This window comes from Thamnophis sirtalis, unplaced genomic scaffold, assembly GCF_051295495.1.
Source record: "Thamnophis sirtalis isolate CommonGarterSnake01/CBP01778 unplaced genomic scaffold, rThaSir2_p1.2 scaffold_12, whole genome shotgun sequence".
Lineage (NCBI taxonomy): Eukaryota > Metazoa > Chordata > Lepidosauria > Squamata > Natricidae > Thamnophis > Thamnophis sirtalis.
This window is the reverse complement of record NW_028261392.1, coordinates 854,486-876,136: the sequence shown is the minus strand read 5'-3', so window position 1 is coordinate 876,136 and position 21,651 is coordinate 854,486. Positions and strand designations below refer to the sequence as shown.

General features: G+C 43.8%; 1 protein-coding gene across 4 annotated transcripts in view; it reads right to left on the bottom strand.

Moving 5' to 3' along the window:
- Positions 1-21,651, bottom strand: part of FGFR3 (fibroblast growth factor receptor 3) — a 65,232-nt gene that overhangs the window by 18,279 nt on the left and 25,302 nt on the right. For all 4 annotated transcript variants that reach the window (XM_087726490.1, XM_087726491.1, XM_087726492.1 and 1 more), the window contains exons 3-6: positions 8,522-8,590; positions 3,272-3,441; positions 2,777-2,900; positions 676-866 (exon numbers count right to left, since the gene is read on the bottom strand). In XM_087726490.1, coding sequence (XP_087582616.1) covers positions 676-866; positions 2,777-2,900; positions 3,272-3,441; positions 8,522-8,590 — 554 coding nt within the window. The remainder of the gene's footprint in view (positions 1-675; positions 867-2,776; positions 2,901-3,271; positions 3,442-8,521; positions 8,591-21,651) is intronic.

Genomic DNA, 21,651 nt, shown 5'->3' with positions numbered 1-21,651 from the left:
GCCAGATGAGGCGGCTTTTGAAAAAAGCAAATAATCCTTATATTAATTCTGAGGGATGATTATCTTCCCTATAACCAAGCAGTCATATCTTCATCACGCCAAACAGGTTCACAATAAGAACTCAGGTTTACATCAAGCTTTTTGCCAGAGGTGCTTTTATGAAAGTCAGCTGGACTTCCCTGGGTTTTTCACTTCTCATCCAAGAAGCCTCTTCAGTTCTTTCCATTGTCAAGGGAAAAAAACCCCAAGGAAGTCCAGTTGACTATGGGAAAAGCACCTCTGGGACAACCAGGGGCCCTGATGATGGGACAAGCTCCGTGGACGTCAAACCTTTCCCAATTTGGGGTCCTATCTCTCAGGCATGGTTACATGGACAGCTCCTCTGCAGGATTAAACCCTGGGTCTTCCAACAGGATTCTCAGCAGGACTCAAGGTTAATCTGACAGCGGTTGTTGTGAGTGACACCCTTGTATCTCCTTGTTCTAGTGCAGTGTTTCTCAACCTTGGCCACTTGAAGATGTCCGGACTTCAACTCCTAGAATTCCCCAGCCAGCGAATGCTGGCTGGGGGATTCTGGGAGTTGAAGTCCGGACATCTTCAAGTGGCCAAGGTTGAGAAACACTGTTCTGGTGGGTTCTAGCTTTCAAAGACTCGTGTGCAGCAATGTGTACCAACCTTTAGGACAGAGACGTAAGGAGTCCCATCCGGCCCATATTTGCTCCCGTTGACTTCCACATGTTTCAACCACTGGATGTGAGGCTGAGCATCACTGTACACTTTGCAGTGGAATTCCACGTTGCTCCCAACTACCACGGTTTGATTGGCAGGCAGCCCTGCCTGGAGAATGGGGCGGTGTGGAGACCGTTCTGCAGGAAGAAGAGGACCCTTACTTACGACGGGCAATGAGTGAACCCCTCCACGCAACGTTCGTCCAATAAACGCTCCCTGTTAGCACACCACGACACTGTTGCTAGCTGTTGCGAGAGGCCAACGTAACCACAATACCGAGCTGCGATATAATATTTCCACGTGTAAGCTGTTGCTCAATTCCCGTCTCTCCTGTGGCCACGAAAAGGTGGATTGAAACCGGAATGAAAACCCACCAAGCGTCTGGGTGCCTTGCCCAGTCTGGCTCCATAAATGGGCAGCAAGGTTTGCTATCATCAGCTACTATCAAGATACTAACTAGGAGTAGCAAACTCCTCTGAAGAAGAAGCGTGGATGTAAACCTGTTTGAAATACGTTTGGTGAGATACCAATTTTCTCGACGTTGTATCAGTAGGATTAAAATGCAGTATCTGAATTCATTGGAAGGACTCTGATTGGATTCCTATCTTCATCTATTTTGATATCTCATATAATCCACCCAGGATATTCTTCTGGTGTCGAATTGGGCCGTAGAAGTATTGACCTGTTTTAGTTCACAGTCAAAGGACATTTTAGGATATAAAACTGTGGCTGCAGTTTAAGCTCTAAAGCTATGATATGCAGACTTTGCCTATATTTTCCCCTCAATGAATTATCAATACAATAAATTGTAGTGCAGTGCTTCTCAACCTTGGCCCACCTGAAGATGCGTGGACTTCAACTCCCAGAATTCCCCAGCCAGGGATTCTGGGAGTTGAAGTCCACACATCTTCAGGTGACCAAGGTTGAGAAACACTGTTGTAGTGTATCTTTAATATACTTCCAGATGTAGAGTAGCTGAGGAAACGTATAAGAAATCAGCATTTTTAAAAAAAATATGAATCCTCTTAAGTGCTTGGAATATGTCCCAGTATTGTTGGTGTCTTTAACACTATAAACAATATAAAGTTTATATTGATATAAACAATTTATATGGACTAATAACAATAGTTAAAGGGAATGTGGCATCTGGTCTGATGCAGATAGTCAGAGTGAGCCCTGTGTTAATTCCTCATGGAGATTTAAAGAAAATCAATAAGATATTGAGAAAGTTTTCACGGGACAGATATTTCCCATCCAGCTTCCTTTATCCAGGCAATTAAAAAAAAAGCCACTTCTTTCTACAGAAGTAATAATTTAAACAAAAGGTTTACAGAACAAGAGGAAGGGGAAGGAGAGGAGGAAGGAAGAAAGTAGAGAAGGGAGAGAGGGTGAAAAGAAAGAGGTAAGGAGAGGAGGATGGAAAGGAGAGAAAGAGAAGGAGAGGAGGGTAGGAAGGGAAAGAGGAAGAGTAGAAGTAAGGGAGAGGTAAGGGAAGAAGGAAGGGGAAGGAGAGGAGGAAGGAAGAAAGTAGAGAAGGGAGAGAGGGTGGAAAGAAAGAGGTAAGGAGAGGAGGATGGAAAGGAGAGAAAGAGGAGGAGAGAGGGTAGGAAGGAGAAGAGGAAGAGCAGGAGTAGGAGAAAGGTACAGGAAGAAGGAAGGGGAAGGAGAGGAGGAAGGAAGAAAGTAGAGAAGGGAGGAAGGGAGAAAAGAAAGGGAAAATAAGGTGGTGTTATAACAGGAGGAAGGGATGGTAAACAAAGCAACCCAAACTGTATATTATAACCTATTAAAGTCGCCAAGGTTGAGAAACACTGCTCTAAATTCTGAAACCCGAGCCTGAAGGGAAACTATCCTACTGGTTCCCTTCAATTCAGCAAATCTACTTCCCAACTGCTTTTCCAACTTTAGAAGTGGGGCAGCCCGGGGGAATTCCTTCTTTCCCATAAGAGGATCTGTCGTTTGGGACAGATGGGGAACAGCTTCCATTCTGTGGATACCAAGTGGCACCGCATGGATCTTGGGCGCGAAGTCTTAAAGCAACACTTACCAAGAACGTCCAGTAGGTAAGTATGCCAGATGACACCGTATTTGTTCTGGACCACACAGGTGTAGTTGCCTCGGTCTGACGGAACAACGCTCTCCATGACGAGGCTCCACTGCTGGTGACGCAGCTGGAAAAAAAAGGGAAAAGGCCAGTAGAAGCTTCCCTTGGTCCTTCAGGAAACGACGTAGCAAGAACATCCTTTTTCTAGAACTGACATGTGAGGTTCCTCTGTACATGCTCCTTAAATAGATTCTTTCTACATCAACACTTGTTACTGGTGTAACCTCTGGGTCCAATTTACAAGCTTCCAAAGCATCTGGTTCATTTCAAGAATAACCTCAAAGCAGCTTAATGAGTTTCAATAAGCAAATTGGGGGTGGGGTACGCTTATTTATCCTAAAAGGCTTTTCCATCAGAGAGGGGAAAATGGGCAGCTCCTTAGGGGCTGAGTAAGCAAGATGGGTGGCCATCAAATCCCACCCACGAATGAGGACCTACTTTAATGCCTCCAATGCGGTGCTCTCCTTTGAATTCTTTGCCATTTTTCAGCCAGTATATGGAAGGAAGTGGTTTGCCAGCCGCCGGGCACCGGAAACGGACAGTATTGGCAGCTGGTACTGCCAAAAGCTTCTTCTCCATTCTCTCAAGATGGGTCCAATAAGGAGCAACTGCAAATACAAAGCAGAACGAGAGGCGTCAGCTGAGAAGGACTAGTGAGGTGCAGGGGGGTCTTACGTATCTCCACCAGCTTCCTATATCTGGGATGGCTGCCTAAACTTAACTGAAGAGCAGCCTTCAGCAGTCCTAGGCAGCCTAATCAAAACTGAAGGTTGGTGGAGGTTTGGAGGACTACATGTTGCCCATCCTTGGGGTGAAATGATCTCTCCATGTGTTTGTTTGTTTGTTTATTTATTTATTTATTTATTTATTTATTTATTTATTTATTTATTTTCCCTTTATTTGTATGCCGCCCTTTTCCCTGGGGGGACTCAGGGCGGCTCACAGTTCAAAAAAAGGGGGGGGAAGGACAAACAATTTCCAATATAAGGACAATACAACATATTAAAAGAAACACAACAGTCACACAATTCGAGTGGGGTCAGAATCTTAACCCCAGGCCAGCCGGGACAGCCAGATCTTTAGGGCAGCGCGGAAGGCCTGGAGGGTGGTGAGGGTCCGAATCTCCACAGGGAGTTCGTTCCAGAGGGTCGGAGCAGCCACCGAGAAGGCTCTCCTCCGGGTAGTTGCCAGTCGACACTGGCTGGATGATGGAATTCGGAGGAGGCCTAATCTATGTGATTGTATCGGTCTAGTGGAGGTAATTGCAATAGCAATAGCAGTAGACTTATATACCGCTTCATAGGCCTTTCAGGCCTCTCTAAGCGGTTTACAGAGAGTCAGCATATTGCCCCCAACAATCTGGGTCCTCATTTTACCCACCTCGGAAGGATGGAAGGCTGAGTCAACCCTGAGCCGGTGAGATTTGAACCGCTGACCTGCTGATCTAGCAGTAGCCTGCAGTGCTGCATTTAACCACTGCGCCACCTTGGCAATTGGCAGTAGGCATAGGATTAAGCATAGGATGAAGATGAGAAGAACAGGTTGAGTGGATGCACTCCTAGCCACTTGAAAAGCCAAATGTCTATGGAGAGTCTCAACCATCCAGGTCATGGTTGCCTCACAGGAGCTTTTCCAAAAGGCAACTGGGCTTTCTTGGATTTTTTTCTTTGAAAACATTTTGCTTCTCATCCAAGAAGCTTCTTCAGTTCTGCAGGATTCAATCTGGGTCGGTCACCAAGACCAGAGGTTTCGGGCTGGTGCCGGAGCCCATCTTGGGGGAGCTTCTCTCCCTTCAATTCTGACTGAAGTGAAAGGTTTTCAAAGAAAAAGACCAATAAAGTCCAGTTGCCTTTTGGAGAAGCACCTTTGAGAGGATTGCAAAGCCAAAATCACAGGAAATAAGCTGGCTTTTTTTCTTTCTGGTGTTGGCACAAACAAATGGGTGAAGAGAAAGTTCCCTCAAGTAGAGAATTGGCCAGAGGAAGAAAGACAAGTCAGCACATCCAGAGAAGACACCGTTGCATTGCTGGTGCACCAAGGAAATGAAAGTGGGTGGGGCAGGTTGTATAATTGCCTTGCCCACGCCAGGAAGGGTGAAGTTTGGTGAACAGCTACGTTGGCTCACAAATCCTGTTTTTATACTTCAATAATCCCTCTACCCACTATTGTTAAAAATCAAGCGTCGGTTTTCTCTCCTCTTGAGGGAAGACGGGCACTAAAGTCACTTAAATTTGCTCAATACAAACTCCAAAACTGCCCACAAAGGAGAAATACAATAAATAAAGAGCTATTGGCTTTGTTATTGCCAACAAATTATTACATTTATTGACAGTTTTCCTAGAGAACAATTAACCAGAGGGATGGGTTGCCTCCAGGGGTTGGGAAGGCTCCATCAATGGAGGCTTTCAAGAACAGACCAGACGGCCACTTGTCCAGAATGGTGTAGGGTTTCCTTCTTGAGCAGGGAGTTGGCATAGAAGACCTTCAGGGTCCCTTCCGACTCTGTTATTCTGTTAGTCTGTTGAATATATGGTCCCTAACCACCAGGAGGCTGACCATGCCTTGTCCTAGCATGAAGTCTTCTGATAAGGCATTTGTGCTGAAAGCCCCTTCAACATCCCTGGGGGATCAAAGCTGAGTCTCAGATCATGGACAGGGGAGGTGAGCTTCCTGCGGTCAAAAGGTCCTGGGGTGGAGCCGCCGGCTGAAGAGGGCAGCGAATCTGCTGAGTTGGCTCCAACAGTCCCAACAAAGGAAATGTTTGGGGCAGCTATAATTACTGGCAAGGGATCTCGCTGTGGGATTTGCCAATTAGGAGCCAATTCAGAGCACAGACCCAAAGCGATTTCATGGGATGGTGGCTTCAGAGAACAAATCAGGCAATGCCAGGCTTCATCCCGACAATGAGCACAAAGCCAGGAAGATTAGTTTTGCCGGCTGGGCAAAGTGCTGACCACACAGAGACATCTGGGCAGTCTGTCTCCGGCCCAAAAATAACACGAAATGCCATCTGCGGCTGAGAATGTAGGACCACGCAACCGATGCTTTCTGAAAGGAGCCTTCCTGTGGACCTGGAGCCTACAGGAAAGGCAAGACAAGACAAAGCACCTAGAACATCTGTAGATGTTCAGCAAACAGTGGAGAAGACCACGCAGAGAGAGAGGATGACTAAGATAAGGAAAACACTCGGTGAGAACACTTCTTAGATGAGCTAGAAAATGTTCGAGGAAGATAGGAAAGCAATCTCCTTCCAAAATCTTCTTCTAAAACAATCCAGAATTTGGATGTGGCCTTCAGCCACCTCAACATCAGGCTGTCAAACCTGCTTTATCAAATGACAAGGTTTCAGGGGGAGAGTGAATTGTTTCTCCCGAGAGCCTCCTCTTCCCATTTTTCCTTTACTACATTTCCCCAAACAGTTTCCAAACTTCCCAACTTGTCCATCTACAGAGCTCGAGAAACCTATGGAAACTGAGGACAAATCAACCTACAGAGCTCAAGGAAACTGAGGACAATCAACCAAGAGAACGAAAAGTATTTAATTCTAAGAGTGTCCCTGAAGAAATTTTACGGATGACCAGTTGGCCAACTTGTAACAGGCGCCAATGTAGCAAGAACAGCTTCCTTGATTACCACAAATAGTTGGGTCAGCACTTGCCATCACTGGATTTACGCACACGGTTTTTTGCTAATCCACACCAACCTTCAGCCTGAAGCTTTAGGTCATGTTGCTACATGTTGTACATGCAATAAACTGCACACATGTGTAATATATGACTCTGCAATCATTCAGTCTAGCTGTACCAAGTCATTGCACAGCAGCCTGAATTTTGCAAAGCACCCCATCTCACTTGTTTTAACTCAGTGTTTCTCAACCTTGGCAACTTGAAGATGTCCGGACTTCAACTCCCAGAATTCCCCAGCAGTGGTTAGGACAGTGTTTCTCAACCTTGTCAACTTGAAGATGTCCGGACTTCAACTCCCAGAATTCCCCAGCCAGCATTCGCTGGCTGGGGAATTCTAGGAGTTGAAGTCCGGACATCTTCAAGTGGCCAAGGTTGAGAAACACTGTTTTAACTCATCCCCTAGAAGGCCTTTTACTCTGAGATTTTACGCTTGCACTCTTTAAAGGGGTGTTTGTACTGGGAAACCAATCTGTCTTTTCAGGTGCAAGAGAGACCACAATAACAGACGGTGCCTTTTCTCTCCAGTTTTGCAAACGCTTATCGTTAAGCGATGAACCTTTGTCCAGAACTAAGGCTGCCCGACATTCTGCTAATATTTTAAAAATGAAACTTTTTTTTTTAAAAGAGCTCTTTGCCTAATGCAGTTTTTCTCAACCTTGGTCACTTTTAAGTTCATGTGGACTTCAACTCCCAGAATACCCCACCCAGCTGGCTGGGGAATTCTGGGAGTTGAAATCCACATGCCTTGAAGTTGCATAATGAATGGCTTCCTTTCCCCTGATGACAAGGGAATGAATAAGAAGCAGAAAAGAGCCAAGGTGGCGCAGTGGTTAAATGCAGCACTGCAGGCTACTGCTAGATCAGCAGGTCAGCGGTTCAAATCTCACCGGCTCAGGGTTGACTCAGCCTTCCATCCTTCCGAGGTGGGTAAAATGAGGACCCAGATTGTTGGGGGCAATATGCTGACTCTCTGTAAACCGCTTAGAGAGGCCTGAAGGCCTATGAAGCGGTATATAAGTCTACTGCTATTGCTAATAAAAGAAAAGCCGGAGAAGGGAAGGAGAGGCTAACTGGGCTATTCGGCTTTTCCCAGCTCCAAAGCCTTCACACACACACACACACACACACACACACACACACACACACACACCCCACGTTGATTTCCTCCTGTAGATCACAGGACATATTGGCTTCTCCAACAGCCCCCTTCCAAGGGAGGGGGGACAGGCAGCTTGCCAGGTGCAGCCAAGGGGCTCACCTGTTTCTCAAAGCTGAAACTCCAGCCGATTAGCTACTCACAGGCCTGCAACGGGTGGGGGAGAGGAAAGAAGGGAAACCTTTCTACACATTGGAAGTGGATTATTTTATATTTGGCAAAGTTTTTTAAAAAAAAAAGTCATTCAAACTCTGTTTACAAACTGTGGGGTCGTTTTAAAATTTGGTCTGTTAAAAAGAAAGACTCACAACTTTATCGACACTCAGGTCTTGCAAAATGGAAGGCAACACAAATCGAGAGACCCAGAGGGGTTGTTGTAAACTGTGGTGGCCTTACCAACTCATAACTGTTTGCTTACTATTCGTCTTCTCCTTTGTGCCCTTCCTTTCTTCCTCCCTCCCTCTTTCTCTCCTTTCCATCCATCCACCCACCCACCTGCCATCTATCTTCCTTCCTTCTTCCTTCCCCTTCATTTCTATCCATCCACCTGCCATCTCCTCCTTCCTCCCTCCCTCCTTTCCTTCCTTCCTTCCATCCATCCATCCATCCTTTTCCCAAAGGAAGAAGGAACTTGAAGGAGAGAAGAAGGTGGTTCTAATCTCTCTTTGGATGTTCCTTCTGAGCAACTATTTTCTCCCAGGGGCTGAAAATCAGCCCCACAGACTTGGTCTTAACACACAGGAACTCCCAACAGAGGAAAACAGAAAATGCCCCCTTGGAAGGATCCGATTCAGGACGAGCCTTTATCAACGCTGGCTCTATCAAGCTTCTCTTCATGAAGTTTACCTCTGTCTTCAGAGTCGTCATCTTCTTCATCATCATCATCATCTTCGTCATCACCCGATGATGGGGACTCTTGAAATGGAAAGAAAAACAGGTGAGAATTGTTTCTGAAAATAAGTTCCTGAATATACTTTTGCAATCATCAGAACATAGAATTCGTGGGACCTCAGCAAATATTTTCTCAATTAAAAAAGGATCTTCTCCATGAAGCTTTATTTTCTTCATGGCCTCATCGCCCGTCTCCAGACATGGCCAAGATACAAAATGTCACCAAAAATGGATTTAAAGCACAGGGTGGTCCTCAAGCAGGAGTTAGACGAGAACAGTGGTTCTCAACCTTTTTGAAAGAATCGCCCCCTTGAGCCATTGAGGAAGTTATCATCACCCCTGTCCCCCAAAATAACCACTCAATCACAACACAGGGAAATAATTCTTCAATTTATGCAAACACATTTTTTTGTTTTCTTTAAAATTGTCATCAGGGCCTATCGATGCAAATAATTTATTTCAAGTCTTTTTCCCATATCTCAACTGTGTGAAAAATTCTGATGCCACTCATCACTTCACTCCCAAACTTCGTGATACACGTATTTCATTATTATCTTATTTATTCAAGACACTTAGATGCAATGACCACTGAAAACAAAATTCAATTGCAAGAAAATGAAATGCCCGAAAAAAAACCAGTAACGTTTAATGATTTAATTACAAGTGAATTTTAAGACGCAAAAAGAAATATAAAAAGGGCGTAAGAACAAACCGCAATGCAGGAACTAAGAATTTCAAGACGAAAACTCTGAAAGGAAAATATATATTTATGCACACTGTAAAAATGGTTAAAAAGACACCAAGAAATTTTTTACAGAAGGAAAGCAACAAAAATCAGAGCCTTCAGTTTAATGCCTTAAACTGAAGAAATTATCTATATACGTGTACATATACATTATACATACACATATACACATATACACATATACACATATACACACACACACACACACACACACACACACACACACACATATATATAGTGTCACAACCCCTGGTATAACCAAATATGGTTCGAATCCCAGTAAGGGTATGGCTAGCTGATGAGAGCTAAATAGCTTGAAATAGATCTATACTAGTCTCCCTTTATTTATTTATCAGCACAAATACAAAATATATATCTATATATATATACATATATGTGTGTGTGTGTGTGTTTGTTGTGTGTGTGTTTGTGTGTGTGTGTTTTTTTTTATTTGTGCTGATAAATAAATAAAGGGAGACTAGTATAGATCTATTTCAAGCTATTTAGCTCTCATCAGCTAGCCATACCCTTACTGGGATACTGGGATATTTATCAGCACAAATACAACACAAATGTAACAAAGGCAACAGTAAAAAAATATTGGGTTTCTGTCTGGATGGTCTCTTGTGACGAGCCAATAGACAGAGAATGGAAGCAGTATGCCTCCTCCCATATTTGGGCATACCGGGGGTTGATATAGATAGATAGATAGATAGATAGATAGATAGATAGATAGATAGATAGATAGATAGATAGATAGATAGATAGATAGATAGATAGATAGATAGATGATAGATAAATAGATAGATAGATAGATAGATAGATAGATAGATAGATAGATAGATAGATGATAGAGAGATAGATAGAGAGATAGATATAGATGATATAGATATAGATATAGATATAGATATAGATATAGATATAGATATAGATATAGATATAGATATAGATATAGATATAGATATAGATATAGATATAGATATAGATATAGATATAGATGATATAGATATAGATATAGATGATATAGATATAGATATATACATACATACATACATACATACATACATATCCAAAAAGTTTACACAAAGAGCACAACAAAAAAAATTTAAACCATAAAACCGAGAAAATATAATATCGAACTGGAGTGCACGCTAAAAAAGTACAATACAAAGAGACACACAAAATGTTTTACAGAGCACAACAAGAATTCGAAAACGAAGCCGAAAACTCAAACTGGAGCCTGAAATCCAATGCAAGCAAATACAAGGATAAGAGCTGGGACAATTATTAACGAAGAAAATGTATGTATACAAAAAGCAAAAAAAAAGGAACATCAATGGCTCCCTTGAGCTTGGTGAGCTGACGCCAATTTCTTGTCATCTGGAACCATTTTTGTTCATCTCATTCTTAAATCGCCACGCTCAGTGATCTTCAACATGTTCCTTGACTTAGAAAGGATCTGTTGGACGGCGCTGGAGCCCCTCTCGACTAAGTAAGTGGAAGGAAAGGCTAAAAGAAGCAACTTAACTTCCTCCCACAATATTGGGTAAGTCTTCCTCATTTTCACCCCAAAAGCTTCTCAGCCGTAACTCTGAAAATGTGATTGGGCTTCACAGTTGTATTTCAGATCCGTCAGTGGCTCTTGCAGTTTGGGATGAAGTTGTGCAAGGATTTAGCACCCAAGTGGGCACTTCCAGATTTATCAGATCCTAGAATCTGGTTTCCGTATCTTCTCTTAGTTGCTTCAAGTGGCAGCAAAAAACGTCCCAATCTTCTGCCTGGAGTTGACGTTCATTACCAAGGCTCGGGAACTGATACAGCTCCTGGCGACTCATATTGCTTGCAAGGAGGCCCAATTTGGAAATAAATGAGCAGATTGCTCCTTTGGCCTTAAGAAAATTGATTTTATCTCCTTGCAGCTTTACGTTCATTCAGCTTGCCAAAAACTTCAGCGAGATAAGCTACATCCAGACGCCGAAGTTTAAGGGAACTGCTTAGACTTGGATCAAGGGATTCAAGAAATTCGTCAAGTGTGTCAAAAAGTTCGTGGAATGGCCGCAAACACTTCCCTTTTGAAAGCCACCTTACTTCGGTGTGCAAAAGGAAACGTTCAAACCCCTCATCATTTTCTTCACAAAGCTTGTGAAAAAGTTGGTTGTTCAACTTTTCCAAGTTCGGTAGAGCCGAGGTGGCACAGTGGGTAGAGTGCAGTACTGCAGGCCACTTCAGCTGACTGCTAGTTCAGCAGTTCAGCGGTTCTAATCTCACCGGCTCAGGGTTGACTCAGCCTTCCATCCTTCCGAGGTGGGTGAAATGAGGACCCGGATTGTTGTTGGGGGCGATATGCTGACTCTGTAAACCGCTTAGAGAGGGCTGAAAGCCCTATGAAGCGGTATATAAGTCTAACTGCTATTGCTATTGTTATTGCTATTCAAAGCATTCGACTTAATTTTATTCACAGCATTAATGACGTTAACGTATAGACTCGTGCATACGGCCACTCAATTTTTTTGAGACAAGGTGCTGTCTATGAACGAGGCCATGGACAGCCATAACTCCAGGTACAACCGATTTTAGATGAGCTTGAAATCCGCGATATCGTCGGAAGACGCATTAATTAAAAAGATCTACGAATGTGCAGAAATGGATAGAATGACGGGTTGGCTGAGGGACAAAGGAGAAACAGAACATTATCTTAGCTGGAACCTATGGTATATGTGGGCGACTAGGAGAACAGCAGGGACTTAAAATGGGGAAAGTTAACATAAGTACTGTAATAGATCCCTGAATCTTGCAATGAGAAGATGTGGCTTAGAGATCTAATAATTGAGGAAAGAAAGAAAAACTGGGCTGTGAATGACTGTCACCGTGGGGGGGAGGGGGGTTGTATGTTTAAAACGGTATCTGTATCTGTATGTTTTACTTTATATTGTTATGTATGATTTGTCTTGTTTATGTCGTTGTATTTATGTCGCTGTATTGTGTTTTTCTGTTTTTTAAAGATAATGTTTAATAAAAACTATATATAAAAAAAAAATTAAAAAAAAAAAAAAAAAAGAAATCCGCGATATCGTCCAACCATGGGTGCAGCTCCGTCGGTTGCACATGCCATGACGTTTATCAAAGGGATGTTTTTCTCATTAAAAAAACTCTTCAACCCTTTTAAATATTGAAGAATCTTTTGTGTCGGTGGCTAAATTTGGAGCAAATAACACTTAGCAATAGCAAGAGCAGTTAGACTTATATACCGCTTCATAGGGCTTTCAGCCCTCTCTAAGCGGTTTACAGAGTCAGCATATTGCCCCCAACAATCTGGGTCCTCATTTCACCCACCTCGGAAGGATGGAAGGCTGAGTCAACCCTGAGCCGGTGAGATTAGAACCGCTGAACTGCAGATAACAGTCAGCTGAAGTGGCCTGCAGTACTGCACCCTAACCACTGCGCCACCTCGGCTCCCGATCTTCCCCGATCTCTTCATTTCCGTTGATGAAATGGACATAAGCCAATAACAAGGTTTCATTTTCGCGAATCGTTGACTCATCAGCCTGCATCACGAATTCTGTACTTTTCAAGGTGTCCATAAGCCTTTCTTCCTCTTCAGCAGCCGTTTCATCCATTCTTTTTGATACGGTGTCATTGCTCAAAGGAATCGACTGCGTGAAAGTGCTTGTGCTGGGCCCCAGCATGGTGACAACAATCCGTTTCACTGCTGGTAAAAATCAGTGTTTCTCCGATAGTGTGAGGTTTGCCACATTTTGCTATCAACAAAGATACTTCATAGGAACAAACGAGCCCCTTGTCGGCGTTGAGTGACTTTTCCCCAAAGAACTTCTCAACAGTGCTGCGACCCTCAAACTGGGCCTTTAAGGATTGGAAAAACAATAGCGGTTTGTCGGCTTTATCCGAATGAATTCTTACCTAAATGGCCTTTCAGTTGGGAAGGCTTCATCGCTTCATTTGAAAATGTTTTCTCACAGAGAAGACAAAACGGAAGCTGCACGTTATAGCAATAGCAATAGCAGTGGACTTATATACCGCTTCATAGGGCTTTCAGCCCTCTCTAAGCGGTTTACAGAGTCAGCATATCGCCCCCAACAATCCGATAGATAGATAGATAGATGATAGATAGATAGATAGATAGATAGATAGATAGATAGATAGATAGACAGACAGACAGACAGACAGACAGACAGACAGACAGACGGATAGAGATATATATAAAGATAGATAGATAGATAGATAGATAGATAGATAGATAGATAGATAGATAGCAATAGCAATAGCAATAGCAATAGCAATAGCAATAGCAATAGCAATAGCAGTTAGACTTATATACCACTTCATAGGGCTTTCAGCCCTCTCTAAGCGGTTTACAGAGTCAGCATATCACCCCCACAGTCTGGGTCCTCATTTCACCCACCTCGGAAGGATGGAAGGCTGAGTCAACCTTGAGCCGGTGAGATTAGAACCGCTGAACTGCAGATAGCAGTCAGCTGAAGTGGCCTGCAGTACTGCACCCTAACCACTGCGCCACCTCGGCTCTTACGTTGGAAGGAGATGGAATGAATCCCAATTTTAGGTATTCCGTCGAATATTGGCGACACTTCCTCTTCTGGGCCATGTTGAGAGGTCTTCGAAATGAAGGGCACTAACTGCAAATTAAATTTTCGACACACTGGAACCCTATAAAACACGTGTGGACGTCGATAAACCTAGTTTCAACAGTTATGTTGACTTTACAGCTGACATCACAGGGCGATGTTTCGAAAGAAGCGCTCGTCCCTCCATCACTGCCCATTCTGGCCAATGGCGCACCACTGTATGGGTGAAGTGATAGAGGCCGCTGCGCAACGCGCATGAAGATGAGCGATGCATATTCACATACATACGGTGTTCTGTACTGAAGCTAGCTGGAGGAACATTTTAAAACACAGTTCAATCCACTAATATCGAGCGATCTGATGTTTTCGTACGACAGATATACAGCGGTTCACTGTACGAAAAAAGTGTCCCCCAAAACTTCTCGCTCCATCGCCCCCATATCGCCCCCCCTTCCGTTCCTTCGCCCCCGCGTTGCCCCTTTTCGTTTCATCGCCCTCCCCCCCTGAAAAATGAAATTGCCCCCGGGGGGGGGCAATATCACCCAGGTTAAGAACCACTGGATTAGAAGACCTCCAAGGTCAATTCCAACCCTATATTTTATGTTCTGGCCTTCCCTGGCCTGTGTCTTAGAGGGCCCCTTTGCTTCTGAAGCAAGATTAGACAGAAATGCTTCCATTCGGGGTTCAAATCAGCCCACCACGTTCTTTCCACACCGATTTCATTTTTATTTTTTGATTCCCCTAAAAATCCTCTTTTGCTGCACAATGGGAGACCCCCACCTGCCTCTCCCAGCTTAGAAGACCAACCTACAAAAGAACAGAATCAAATGAGGCACGGCAAAATTACGTCAAAATTATAAGCCAGTGTTTCTCAAGCTTGGCGGCTTTAAGTCCTGTGGACTTCAACTCCCAGAATTCCCCAGCCAGCTATGCTGGCTGGGGAATTCTGGGAGTTGAGGTCCACAGGACTTAAAGTCGCCAAGCTTGAGAAACACTGTTATAAGCATTCTAACTCCCAAGTTGTTCATTGAGATACTTTCCTTTTGGTTAGCATATTGTAGTGATTTGGCTTTCCAAATGTGGAATAAGCTAAAGTCGTTTTTAAATAGGGTGGAGGGGTTTTTTTTGTCCGCGTTCAGCACAAACATTCTTTTCATGAAGAAAAAGCATTAGAATTCCCTGCAAATGGAAATCCAGGATGCTCCATCCAACCCTCTGGGCTGATTTCAATCTGAAGCTCTTTTTTCTGCCTTTGGAGAACCTGTGAGCCTGTTTGCTTACGGAGGCTTTGGAAATCTTTATTAAGAAACCTCAGCGTTCCTAGGAAAGGCGTGTCAGCAATATATTATATAGAGTTTCTTTTCTCTCTCTCTCTCCTCTCTGCACGATCACAGTTGCATTAGGTCATACACCCTAGAAAGGCTTCCACGGAGCATTTTTTAATTAAGCATTATTTTCTTCGGTTTGAAAGGAGTAATTTAGACGCTGAAGCAACTGAAGATTCATTAAGATGTACTTAAAGTTCCTGGGGAACTCCCAGCTTTGGACCCTGATGCTACCAAAAAAGGAGATTTGTTAACCTAGACAGGGCAGCTTTTAATATTCTGTTCTTTTGCCTGGGACTATACGTTTCCTCCTTTTGTTTTCCCCATGTAGTGTAATGTTTGATTTGTAATGCACCAGAGAGGTTTACTCTCCGCAGAGATCATGTTTCAAGAGGAAAGAGAGGAGCCTCCGGTGGTTCCAGAACCCAGACCTGTGAACCTTCTCATCAGTCCTTCCTGTGGCTCCTTTTGAATGACGGTACAATTTTGCTGCGATGTGCTTTGGAAGAGTTACAGTGGCAGTTGGCGTAAGACAAAAGAATTTTAATTAAGCGACTAACGGGTGGAAGATCATTAAAGAGAGAGCCAAGCTAGAGCAAAAGAGAAATTTCTCAACAGTTGGAATAATTAATCAGTGAAACGGTTGGCCTCCAGAACTGGCGAGTCCTCCTTCAACGGAGGCTTTTAAGGAGAAACCGGACAACCATTTGTCTGAAAATGGATCTCCTGCTTGAACAGGGGGTTGGACTAGAAGACCTCCAAGGTCCCTTCAAGCTCTTATTCTGTTATTCTGAATATGGCTGCCCTAAAGATTTGGAAAAAAAACAAAATTCAGTAGATTTTGGGACATCACTCATTCTCTCCGCTGAGAGAATTTCTCAAGAAGATGGAGAAATCTGTGAAAACAAAGAGCCCTCCCCCCACGGAGCTGATAAAGTGATTAAATCAAGACCTGAGTACATCTTATGGGAGGCCACCCTGCTATCTCTCACCTCTAAGATCCTGGGATTGTCCCACTCGGCTTCAGCGTCTTTGTTCTGTCCCTGGTGCCTATTTTCCCATTCCTGTTTTACTTTTGCTGGAGTCAGGCAAATCATGAGCGACTCAATGTAGTTTTGGCACGGAGCAATGTGGAAAGAAGAGGGAAGGCAGACTTCCCTGAGGTTTCTGCTGACGGATGTGTGAACCCATGAGTTAGGACCAAAGAAGCCTTTAACCCAAAGGGCCATAAGTCCCCACGGGAAACCCCCTCGTCCTGGGTGGGCAGGATTAATTTATGAACCAGGTTGTCTAGGTATATGCGCAAGGGTTCCCAACTGGTGGAAGTTCTCGCTGGCTGGACTTCAACTCCCAGAGTTCTCAGCACTGGCCATCCCAAGTGTGGAATTCTGGGAAGTAAAGTCCGCATGAGTAGAAGTCATCCCAGCTGGGAAACACCATGCAAGGCATCAAAATGTAGATGATGGGGTTTTTTTTTCCAGGTGTACGTTGCGCAGGGTTGTAAAAGAGTGGTGGGACATCAGTTGGGCAGTTGTGACTCCTAAAATAACCCCATTATTGACCTGCTCGCCAAGGTGGCGCAGTGGTTAAATGCAGCACTGCAGGCTACTGCTAGATCAGCAGGTCAGCAGTTCAAATCTCACCGGCTCAGGGTTGACTCAGCCTTCCATCCTTCCGAGGTGGGTAAAATGAGGACCCAGATTGTTGTTGGGGGCAATATGCTGACTCTCTGTAAACCGCTTAGAGAGGCCTGAAAGGCCTATGAAGCGGTATATAAGTCTACTGCTATTGCTATCACTCTTTCTTTCCTGGAGATTAGAGATGGATGGACAATGGGTGTTCTGAGACAGGATACACCCAAGGAAATGGATTATCTATTTGTCCCCCCCCCTTTTAAATGCCCCTAGGGACTCAGATGGAGGAGTTTTAAAAGTTGAAAATTAAACCAAGAGGGTCCTTTAACTCCACATTAAACAACTACTGTGTGTTAAATATTAATTTGATCCTTCAAACATTACGTGAGATACAGGATGCATCAGTAAAACATGATTTTGGGGGTGGGGGGGATATGATTGTATGTTTCCATGTCCAACCCTGCTTTGAAGCAGCCTCTTCAATGAAATGGGTGGGTGGGAGCTTTTATTTACAGTCCCAAAGCTGCTTGTTCACCTATGACTTTTCAAGGATCCACAATCATTTATACCGACCTATTTAACGAAGCCAAGGAGATTCATTAAAAGCAGATTATGCAAATGTAGAGCTGTTGGTACCAGTGGCAAATTGAGGGATTCTCCAGGGAAGCCAACCTTCCTCACTCCGTCTCGGAGGGCAATGCTCAGGCCAAGGGGAAGCAGCCTGTTTGCAAATGTCCTCCTTCATTTCCTTCTGACCTTCTGCAAGACGTTTTAAATGTTTAGAAAGGAAACATTTGCCTGAGGTGGTATGGGGTTTCCTGCTTGAGCAGGGGTTGGACTAGAAGACCTCCGAGGCCCCTTCCAGCTCTGTGATTCTGAAGCACCAATCCCAGCCCAGCCCCAACGTTGGCTGGCTGAAGGTAAACTTGGGTGATCTACCATAAAACCTCACCTCCGCTACTACAGGGCTGCCTTACATCCAGCCAGACCCAGCAGAAAACCTGTTTCCTGAATAAGCAAGGTGGGTGGGGGGCATCTTGGAGCCTACATGTGAGATGCCTAAGGAGGATCCTTAGATGTGTCCACAAAGGTGGTTTGGCTGCCTGCAACAATCAAGTTGGGCTTTGACACGAGTCAAGGTTGAGGCTGCAGTCCTGACCTCAAGGCTGTTGAGGGCTGCGAGTCCCCTGCGGAGACTTCAGCCCTCCGGATGCTGCCTCTCCCTCCTCCTTTAAGCGACGGGGCTGAAGGGACTTTGGGCTCTGAAGAAATGGTGGGGTTGCAAATAGAGACACATATTTCTGCTTCCCACTCCGAGTTTGGTTTCTCTTCAGATTGTATAAATCTTCTCCCTTCAGCGGCAACAATGGGATTTGGCTCCCGGTTTGTCTCGCACCATTTACCAAATCTATTAAGCTACCGGTTGCTCCGCTTCCAATCCCTCTTGGCCTGAACATGCAATGCGGGGGCCCAGTCGTTCGTCTCAATAAGGAACTGAAGTGTATCTGTGCCTGTTCATCCTTTCTGCCTCTTCGTTCATAAACAGAGGAGCCCCGTTCCCTTCAACCGCCCTCCGGTCGCCCGCCCAATGCGGTTTAATGCAGAGAAACATGGCTTAACTTGGGCTTAACTTTGGCCTACCTCAATTCATAAACCTTACATTCAAGATGCCGTGCCATTTTCTGAAGGATAAGAAGATGTAAGAGAAAGGGAAATTAAACAACCTCACATCTATGAAAGAATGCAGGAAGGGTTTGTTTTGAACTACGAGGCTTAGTTATTCTCCCTTTAAAGTCCATGTACTACCTCGATATTTTATCATTTGGAGTCTATTCCGATTCATGTCACTGGATGGTAGCAATGGTTTTCTTAGTTATGTATATTAAAAGTTTTGTTTCTTTTTTCAGCTTTTTGTTTTCACTTGGAATGCAAATCCTTAAGGACTCATTCCCAGCTGTTAAATTTGAATAGAACAGAATAACAGAGTTGGAAGGGACCTTGGAGGTCTTCTAGTCCAACCCCCTGCTTAGGCAGGAAAGCCTGCAGCATGACTTTATTCCATTTTAATGCAATTGAAGGAAGAAGAAGTATTCCGATGAGCCAGGTACCTTCTAAGTGTTTGAGGAAAGAAAAAAATCTGATTAGACTGAATTTAGCTTCTGGGGGAATTGACAGTGTGAAATACCCTCCTTTTATTTCACAGGAGTATTTTCAATCAGTTCAGAGAAAAATGAGCTCATGGAATAAAGAAGTTCAGAACTCAAGTTTTAATCTAATCAGACTGAATTCCTAAGACGCACGGGAGAATTTGCTGGGTTGGTGATCAGTCTCAATACTGGCCCAATAATATAAGTTGTAAACAGAAACACTAATAGAAATATATAATGTTGACCCTCTTACCATGATGAAGAGTTTTCATTATGGGGTCATCTACTTAAAATACCAGGTAAATACTTTTGGGGAGGGTAACATGACTTTCTTATCTTACTTTGCATCATGTAGATTTTGAAGAAGCTTTTTAAAAATGTGCAGAATTTAAAAAAAAAAGAGTTTGATTCACACTGTTTCTTGGCAATTAGACTCAAACTTTTCTTATTCAAGCTATTTGCATCAGGTTATGGACAAGTTAATAAAATTAATAAACTACCCTATAATTATTTACATGACCTCCAGAACAACGTATTAAAATGCCTTGCCCTGGTAAACAAATGAAAGAATGCTTGAAATATCATGAACTCTACAGTCTTAAAATTAGGTTAACAAAATAACCGGTTTGTATGTACAAATATAGGGTATCTTGGAGAATGTTTGGTTTGCCTGTGCTCATGTGGGATATCTTTATGATCCCTGCTGGGTTGCAATGGGAATAAAACAAGAGGATTCCAATGACATGTTCACACAACAAGAGCCGAGGTGGCGCAGTGGTTAGAGTGCTGTACTGCCGGCCACTCCAGCTGACTGTTATCTGCAGTTCAGCGGTTCAAATCTCACCGGCTCAGGGTTGACTCAGCCTTCCATCCTTCCGAGGTGGGTGAAATGAGGACCCGGATTGTTGTTGGGGGCGATATGCTGACTCTGTAAACCGCTTAGAGAGGGCTGAAAGCCCTAGGAAGCGGTATATAAGTCTAACTGCTATTAACTACCCTGAATCCCTTTTGCCCTCCTTCCATGGCAGGGAGTGCATTCCACGACCTGCATGAACGTAAGTTTAAATTTAACTCATTTCAGCTTAGAATTCAAGGGTGCATAATGTGAAACTCCGGGCGCAGAGTATGCTCTCATTTCCAAAAGTGGCTCCTGGATGCTGCTTTTTAATATGCTGAAATATTACAGATGCAAAGGAGAATTACCCCATTAACCCATGTGGTACAGGGTGCGTTTGTTGGGCTAACAGAGGGGAGACCCCACCCAAATCACGCCCCCAGCCTTGAAGCTCACCAGAGGCCATCCTTCCTCAAACCCAGCCCATCTCCCAAAGAGAAATGAGGAGGAAGGAAAGGCTACTATTTTGAATTCTTGGAGGAGACGTTGGTTAAAAATCTAATCAATAAATACAAACGAAAATGAAATCGATGTAATTCCATTCCAATCCTGCCCATTTCTTTGTCTTTGCTCCTTTACTTCCTAAAAAGCATTCAATCAATAAAAAGAAGTGCATTCTACTGTCACCCAAAGAAAAAAAACCGACTTTATCCGAGAGCGTGCAAGAAATCTGTATATTAATCCTTTCGATCAAAGCAGAATTTGACCAAAGTACCAACTCACATCGCTGGGGTAAAACTCTTCCAAAACAAGCCTTTAAGTAGGATCAAGAGACTTGTGCGAACATAAGGAACGGCAATAACCTCTATTTACTGTCAAAACCTGGCTGTCAAAAGGAACCCAGACTTAGCAGCAAGAAGCGCCATACACAAAGTGAAACAATGGAAGGATTAAGATTCACAAAGAGGGAAGGGAACTGGTTAATCTGAACTGTGATGCAGCCGGATTGAACAAGTGTAAATATTTAACGACTTGGAAGCCTTCTCCCTGTAAAGCAATACCAATTGTGCATTTTTCTCCAGTCAAATCCGTCAATAAGAGGCAAACTTTCCCTTCATCAAACCTGCCAGGATAATTTAGCATTGAGGAGGCTATTAAATCTGTGTGTGAAGCAACAGAAAAAAGGGCATCACAACAGAAGAGGCATAACAGGCTCCATATCTCCAGCTGGCACAGCCACAACGGATCCTGTATTCAGATGTTATTGTGTCTCCTCTCCTAAACGTAGATGGCAGAGTCCTGAATCTTGCCAGGATGAAGGCAGGCACTCCGGCCACGGGACATGTGAAATGTTAATTAGCTAGAAAGACTGAGGGGTCTTTCATATAGACCACCCTGGCAGGGAAAGACAGGTTGCCTCAATAGCAAGTTGGAAGAGGAGGGGGATCCAAATGTTCCATTGAAAGACCATCAAAGACCCGATTGAATGGTCCTCCTCTGGCTCCGGATATGGAGAGCCATTCTAAGAGTCACCGGGGATCCCTTATTGAAGGCAAACGTTGACTAAGACCTGAGTTTGAATTCAAACATTGGTGGCCCTCCAATGGCACAACTAAAGAGACATTAGACTGACATGAGTGACTCACCTGAGGGTGGATTTCTTGCAGATGTTTCATGACCCAAACTAGGTAACATCATCAATGCTGATGTTGCTAGCTAGTTATGATGTTAATTAGTTTGAGTCATAAAACATCTGCAAGAAAACCACCAAGCGCAGAGAGCACCAAGGACCCCACAG